This window comes from Chaetura pelagica, unplaced genomic scaffold (genome assembly GCF_000747805.2).
Source record: "Chaetura pelagica isolate M959 unplaced genomic scaffold, ChaPel_1.0 scaffold10, whole genome shotgun sequence".
Lineage (NCBI taxonomy): Eukaryota > Metazoa > Chordata > Aves > Apodiformes > Apodidae > Chaetura > Chaetura pelagica.
The window spans coordinates 2,208,902-2,216,297 of record NW_009952263.1 but is presented as its reverse complement, the minus strand read 5'-3'; the positions used below and the strand labels follow the sequence as shown (position 1 = coordinate 2,216,297).

General features: G+C 38.8%; 1 protein-coding gene across 1 annotated transcript in view; it reads left to right on the top strand.

The window, feature by feature from the left end:
• Nucleotides 1-7,396, top strand: part of CMTM8 (CKLF-like MARVEL transmembrane domain containing 8) — a 9,813-nt gene that overhangs the window by 587 nt on the left and 1,830 nt on the right. The window contains exons 2-3 of the mRNA XM_010007495.1: nucleotides 1,212-1,385; nucleotides 5,637-5,753. Of these exons, the coding sequence (XP_010005797.1) occupies nucleotides 1,212-1,385; nucleotides 5,637-5,753 (291 nt within the window). The remainder of the gene's footprint in view (nucleotides 1-1,211; nucleotides 1,386-5,636; nucleotides 5,754-7,396) is intronic.

The following is a 7,396-nucleotide window of genomic DNA, read 5'->3' as shown; positions in this document are numbered from 1 at the left end:
AACCGATAGCTTTGTGCTAAAGAATTGTGTCTATTTTAAGCTACCCCGTTAACGCTATTTGAACTGTTCTTGTGAGGCAATGCTGCCCTCCCCTGGTGTGCTGAGGAAAGTAGGATTATTTTTATCCCGGGCAAAATTCCTGTTTCTATTCAAGCAAAATTGCTGGATTGGTGAAAACAGTGGAAAAATGCTCCTAAAAAGGCCATTATATTCCTTACTTCCCACATATGACTCTAGTAAAGTGTGTGTGGAGGGGTTTGGGTTTTTGTTTGGTTTTAAGGTATAAAATATCCCCTTTTTATAATGAAGGTTTTTCTAATTGCTGATCAACTTATAAAACACACGACTTTGCTTCCTGTGGCATGTAACCTGACTTCCATTTTGTCTGCTCCTCATCCCTCTTAATGCACTGGAGATCACTTAACACTAAAGGAAACTGGAGAGTTTGTTAAAATCTGGTTCGTATGTTCCTTCATGTCTTAGATGTGAGCAAACAGCCAGATGCAAGATCAGGAGGGAAGTCTTTTTCCCTCCAAACTGGTTTCCTTGAGGACTTTGCTTGAGTGTGTGTTCTTGTCTACTACTTAGGGTCAGGTCACTTGGGAGATGTTTTAAAAACTGTGGAATATAATGAATTTCCCAACCTGGCATGCTTTGGTCCAGCAGCATGTTAGAGTGGTGGTGGCTGTTGATATTTTACTACTACCTTTTTTAATAAGCCTCTAGGAGTTGCTTCATGTCTGTGGTGCCTGCCACTCCACAGAGCTGGTGTAGACTACTTTGAATTAGATCTTAACTACTCAGTTATGTGTGACTGTGGGAGATGGGACCTGAAGATCACAGACTTCAGTTTCCAAAGTGAATTTGCAAAACAATAATAAGTACCCTCATGCACATGAGCTAGCAGGCTGTAATAAGCAATCCTTTTGAGAGCTAGCTGTAAAACTACTGCAGATACGGCTCCACGATAGTTAAAAGTCAGTTAAATCAACACCAAGACACCTTGTTTAGCCTTTCCCTTTGTGACACCCTGCCACAGCAAAACCAGTTCTATATGCTGTTCTTTTTCGTTAGAGTAGTATTCTGACAGTGTAGCATCCCAGCTCAGCTCATGAAATAGTTATGTGAATAGTCGCTCCTTAACCTAGAATAAAGGTATGAGGTCTAAGACTATGTGACAGTGTTGTTTTTCTTCTCCATAACTTCTGCAGGTGTTGGGACTGCTGGTGTGGACCCTGATTGCTGGAACAGAATACTTTCTATATCCAGCTTTTGGCTGGGTGATGTTTGTAGCTGTGTTTTACTGGGTTCTCACAGTCTTCTTTCTGATCATCTACATGACAATGACCTACACCAGGATCCCCCAGGTGCCATGGACCACGGTGGTAAATACATGCATTCTTTGTTGTTTCAGGTTTGATGAGTTATGAAGAGAATAAAATATTGATGCATTCTGTACATGTAGTTAACCAACTGTATTTGTGCCTTTTGCAGATTTTTTCTAATTACTGTGTGTCTGCATATCTGCACTGTTTAACCTTCATACTACCCAGACACTTCTAAAATACTTTTCCTATAATTCACCATTTTGCTCAGCAGTTGATGTAGTGACTTGATTTTTAATAATGTGTGTATGACTGATAGTTATGCACAGTAGCCTCTTTTTCTCCCTGTAGTGATTACATCCCATGAAAAATTAGTCTGTTGCTGCCTTTGAGCTAACAAACCTGGCCATATGGCTTAAACGGCAGAAATCCCTACTTGAATCAACACCATGAGTTGGAAGTGGGGCCCCGGCTCTTAAAACATGAGTTTCTCTCTGCTGAAGTAAAAGGTCATTCACAGGTAGCATCAGTCTGACAGGCTATGTATAGCTTGCTGTGAAAATGGTGCTGAAAATCAGTGTTGTGTATGTGTAAAATACATACCATGTAATCCTTTGCTTTTAGCACAAGACTTAATGCAAATCAGATAAACAACTAATGTAATTACAGAAAAATTTCACAGGCACTTAAAATTCAGATCCAATTTTTGTGATTTCAACAAACTTGGCTAGCTGTACCTCTCAACAGTGTATTTTTACATTATTTTCCTAACAGGCTGGTGTTTAGGGTAATAGATCCTAAAAGTCATTGTCATCTCGGCCAAGCGGCTGTTTGTGACCCATCCAAGAATTATATATTTTAGCTTTGCATTTGTCTGATACAATGAGATTTTTTTTCCCACTAAGGATTATTTACTGGAATTCAGTTATTTTTATAATAAAATATATTTGACTTTTGTGTTGCAAACAGCTTGTTATCAGCTGTATTGTGTATGTGACTAAAATTGATTACTCTTCTTCTGGTTTTCACCTCCCCATTTGCTGCTGTAATAAATAGCCAGCTATAGCCATTACTAATAAGAACAACCAGGAATATGTTCAGATAGCTTCTCCGTTTCATGACCAGCAATTACCATTAAGGCTATAACACTGCTATAGAAATGTTGGATTATTTCAATTACAGCTGTAATGTGTCTGGGTACATTTAAAGGTGTGGGTGGTTTGGTTTGTTGTTTTTTTTTTTTCCTGTTGCATTAGATGTAAGTAAAGTACATTCAAACAGAAAGCATCTCTGTATCCATTTGGATGTGGCTTTAGTCATTACCCCTCTTTCATCAGTTTAACACTATTATCAGACAACAGCTGCACATAAATGAGTTGCCCCTGACCTGTATGGTAGACAAGCTGGAGTATTTGATTTGTTTCTGCTTCATTTAGAGTCTGTTTCTTGCTCTGAGTTCCAAACATTGTAGATAAGATCACATAAATGTAGCTCCAAAAGGTAGTCCCCTTTTAGAGGAAAGGGTAATATGAGGAGAAAATAAAAGCAAAATAAATAAAAGATGCTTGCATCCCAGCTTCTTTTGCCCTGAAGTATTAAAAGAGCTGTTTGGAACAGCCTTTGAATTGGACCTCTTCCACCCCTGATTGGCCAAGAGGAATGTTGAGTGTCTTGCCAGAGAGATGTTACATTTTTGTTCAAGAAACACACCTTTTTGACACGCCCACCTTCCCCCTATTCTCTGAAGTATCCTGAATTTCAGTCTCTGCTAGTTATTGCTCTGCCTCCTTAGGGTGACAGTTAGCTCAAACTGTGCCTATAGCATGCAGTATCCAAAATTACATCTGGACTTCTGTGTTATAAATCCCCTTTTTGCAGGTTAAACGCATTACCAAATTGCTAAAGATGCAGTTACTTTTACTGCAAATTAACCCAAAGGATGTACTTCAAAACTGACTCTCCTTAATGGTGCAAGTTCTTTGCTAAAACAATCAATGCAAGCTTTTAAAATCTGGTGAATTTGAATTTAAGAAGCAGATGGCAATTTAGCACGAACCATTTGGTTTGAGTAATATATTGGCAGTAAACGCCCAATCAGCTTGCATTGCATTCCATCTTCCCCTACAGTGTTATTTCCCAGAGCAGCACTTCTCAAAAATTATGTCCTTTTTTCTTTTCTACATGACAAGATATTGCAGGGATTTGTAGCTTTCCAGGGTAATTGAGTCTTTTTGGAAAGGGAAATCTAAAAATAACAACAAATACTCTAGGCAATCAAATTTGGAGTTTTAATCAGTGCTTTACAGAAGTTCACCTGAACCTGCCAATTGTTGGCATCCTATGCTAAAGTTGATAGTTTCATATTTTATTGCTGTAATGGCTAGGTAAAATGAGAGGTAAGATCTGTGGATAGAGACAATACCTTTTATTAGATAACTGCTATAGGTGAGAGAAACCCCACTCCTTTGTAAGTGTATGAATCAAACCTCAAGTGCCAGGCCTTGGACTCCATCTGAGTGCTCAGTCTCTGCCTGCAGTTCTCTGCAGAAAGGTGGGTAAGTGGTTCTTTTCCAAATGGCCTGAAGTTGCAAGGACTTAGGAGCTACAGGACTGCCTGCCCTTCAGCCTGCTCTGAAAACTATAAGGAGGCGTTTTGCCTGGCAAGTCTGATATTGGCAGTGGTGACCTGCAGGTTGACACGTTGACAGATAAACAGCACAGCACGCTGCTCTCTGGAGGGGCCTGCAGTCCAGAAAGCTCCTGTTAGGGGAATGGCTTCCCTTCAGAAAGCTTGGGACCCTGAGTGTCACAGGAGCAGCAGGTCAGACTCCACTGAGTCTTTAAGTATATGCCAGAACCAAATGTCCTGAGATGGATGCAAGGAATTTCCCTACCAACCACTTCACACTGTTGATCCATGATTTGGTGCACTGAGGGAGGGAGTTGCTGATGTGAATACATCTCCTGTTGCTGCCTTCTGAACTTCTCTTCCTGGGCTGCAGCTCTTTTTTTAGATTTTGCCAGAGTTGGTGGCTAGGCAATTCAATAGTAAATATCTGGCATGTATTCCTAGCATCCACTAGATCACACCAAAGAAATCATAAGTTGTAGCTGCCCCAGTATGGTAACATTTAGAGACAACTGGAGCAACAAGAGTTAAGGGTTATGAAATTTATGTGACACTCTGGAGTGTGAACGTGGGGACAGAAGCTGAAAGGAACAAATCACGTGCAACATAAGACCTGGTCTAAATTACTAAGTTACTAATTTTTGCAGTTGTAACTAGGTGCGAAGTGTATCTCAGGTATTCCATTTAAACATGACAACAGTGAAATAAAACATACTTTTATTGCCAAATTCATATGCCTTAGACAAGTAGCAGGGTGGAGTTTGGGGGAATGTTTTTGAAAAATAAGAATAAACTTCCTAAAGCCACACCAAGTAACGAGTAAAAAGACAGTATGAAATATATGAACTTAGAAAAAACTTTTCATACCTCCTTATCTGTCTTTCGTCTTCTCAAATTTCTGTTTTATCTTCCTTTCCTGTTCTCTCTAACATGCAAAACCCAAACAAACTCTTCCTGTTTGTCATGTGAGATAAATTTATCTGCTTTGCTTCTTTCTTAGTAATGAACATAGATACTCTGAGACCTTCACTCTGCTCGTTGGAAAAGAAAATGCAGCATCTGCCATGGATGGGTCTTAATGGCCCAGCTAGTCCATTTAGGCCATTTATTTCTGTTCTCAAAAACAGGCAGAAGGGAAAGGTACTGAAAGGTGGACAAATACAACTGAAGAAAAATTGCATCCTCTTTATCTCCTTCGAAAGTGGAGAAAACCAAAGTTTTGGATGCTTTATAAATGTTCTTCTTATGTCACAAGTCGTTGATTCCAACAGTGTATTTTTGTGTAAATTAGAAATGTAATAAAATTGCAGTTGGTTTGTTTGTTTTAGTGTATTATCATATTCTTGCTGCCTAATACTTAGATTGTGACAACCAATGTCCTTATTTTCACATTTGGAAAATCACAGCACACCAGCTCCAAGATGCTTCTGGATTTAGTGTGATGGAGAGAACAGTTTGTCCAAAATGTGCTTTAATGTTTATGGAACTTTCAAAATAAGCAGTTAAATTTTAATCTGACAGATAGCAACTTGGAAGTAAGTAAAAATCGTTACAAAACACATTTTTTGTGTACATTACATGCATACAGTATTTTTCAGAGGAGAGTTTTGTTATGCTGGAATAGAAAATGGTATCAAATGCATGTGCATATTAACTACTTACATTATTTCATTTTTCAACAGGGTCTGTGTTTTAATGGAAGTGCCTTCATTTTGTACCTCATTGCTGCCATTGTAGATGCATCTTCAGTTACCAAAGAACTGGACAGTCACAATTACAACAGCTGGGCAGCTTCTTCAGTAAGTTTATTTTTTTTTTTTTTTTGTTAAAATCGGTTCTATCCAGAAAAAGTTATATCAAAAGAGGGCTTGCTGGAACTGCAGGTTGAAATGTCTGCATTCTGCTTTTCAAAAAGCTTCAGACTTGTAGAAGCTCACACACAAAATCTACAAGTATTTAGTCCGTAGTTTTTGGAGGTGACTGGAAATTCCACCAAGAGATGACAGTTGCATCAGAAAATGCTGTAATTTTTTAAGATCATACTGCTTTCCTTTCCTGTGCCCCCATTTATTACTAGCTCTCTGGCATAGGTTGTAGCCTGAACATCAGTCTAGACAAAACAGACTGGGTGAGCACTAAGTCACCTCAGCATACCTGGACAACTTCAAAAGCAGTGTAAACTAACTCAACTAACGTTGCATGCGTGTCAATAAGGTGTATTTAGCTTTTTTGTGGGCTGAGCCATAAGCACAGCACCTTTGGGAAGGTCCACTGTATTGCTGTTTCTACAGTGTTCCTGTTAAGGCTTCAACTTGTGATAATCTTCCTTCTAATTTGGGTAGGCAATGCTATGTCACTTCCCAATGTTTTAAAGTGGATGCAAATCATTAATTAGTCTGCCATTACCTTCTTACTACTTACATTCAACCAACGTGGGTGAGAAAGTCTTGATTTGTTGTTTGTTTTGTTGTTTGTTTTTTTTCTACAAAGAGCCTTGTCACTTTCTGAGTAGGTGAACACATTCTCTGGCTTAGTTAAGGGAGTTGTAAGTGAAGTCTTTTCATGTTGTGGCAAGAGTAGTGAAACTCAGATTTTTTAAAGTAATTATGAATTACAGCTGAATTACTGCTGTTGTCCCCTCTGGACTATTCACAAATCATGTCTTCTTTCTGAAGCTTACTGTAAATGGCCATGAACATAGAGACTTGAACATGTGCTCTGTCTTTTTTTTGTCTTGGGAATTGGGTAACTACATCCCTGTCACTTCATGGGTGTTCAGGATCTTCTTTTCTTGGCAGGTCTTAACTATTGATCTGTTATTCAGCCACTGCTGTTGACAGGAATTTGCTTGCTGCTAGATAAACTTCCTTGCCAATTGAGGTTTTATGCAAAATGCATGACTGCTCAGTGTCTCATGGGGTGTTTGGAATCTCTTCTAATACCTCCTAATATGTTTTTCTAATGCACTGTCTAAATAAACTATTAAATGTAGATTCTTGCTTTCTGGACCCATTAAGGTTTTCATGGATCGGTGTTTGTGAGAATTTAGCAAATCTTCTATCCCTAACAGTCATTCTCTGTTAGAAAGATTCTAGAGGGAGCTTTTATTTCATAAGAAACAAAATTACTGGAGAAGAAGAATGACACAATTTTCTACTGTAATCATATTTTACCTCATCATCTACGATTTTTGCTGTCGCAGATTAAATTAGGCAGGACTCACCAAGATGTTGGAGGGTTTAGATTTACTGCCGGTATGCTTGCTTAGTAGTGCCCTGCCCTTAGAGCTGAAGTGCCTACCCGGGCCAATGATGGTATGTGAGCAAGATATCATAGAATCATAGAATAGAATAGAAATCATAAAATATTTATGAAAGAATAGAATCATAAAATATTTTTAGGCCAGAAGGGACCTCTGGCGGTCATCTGTTCCAACTCTTTC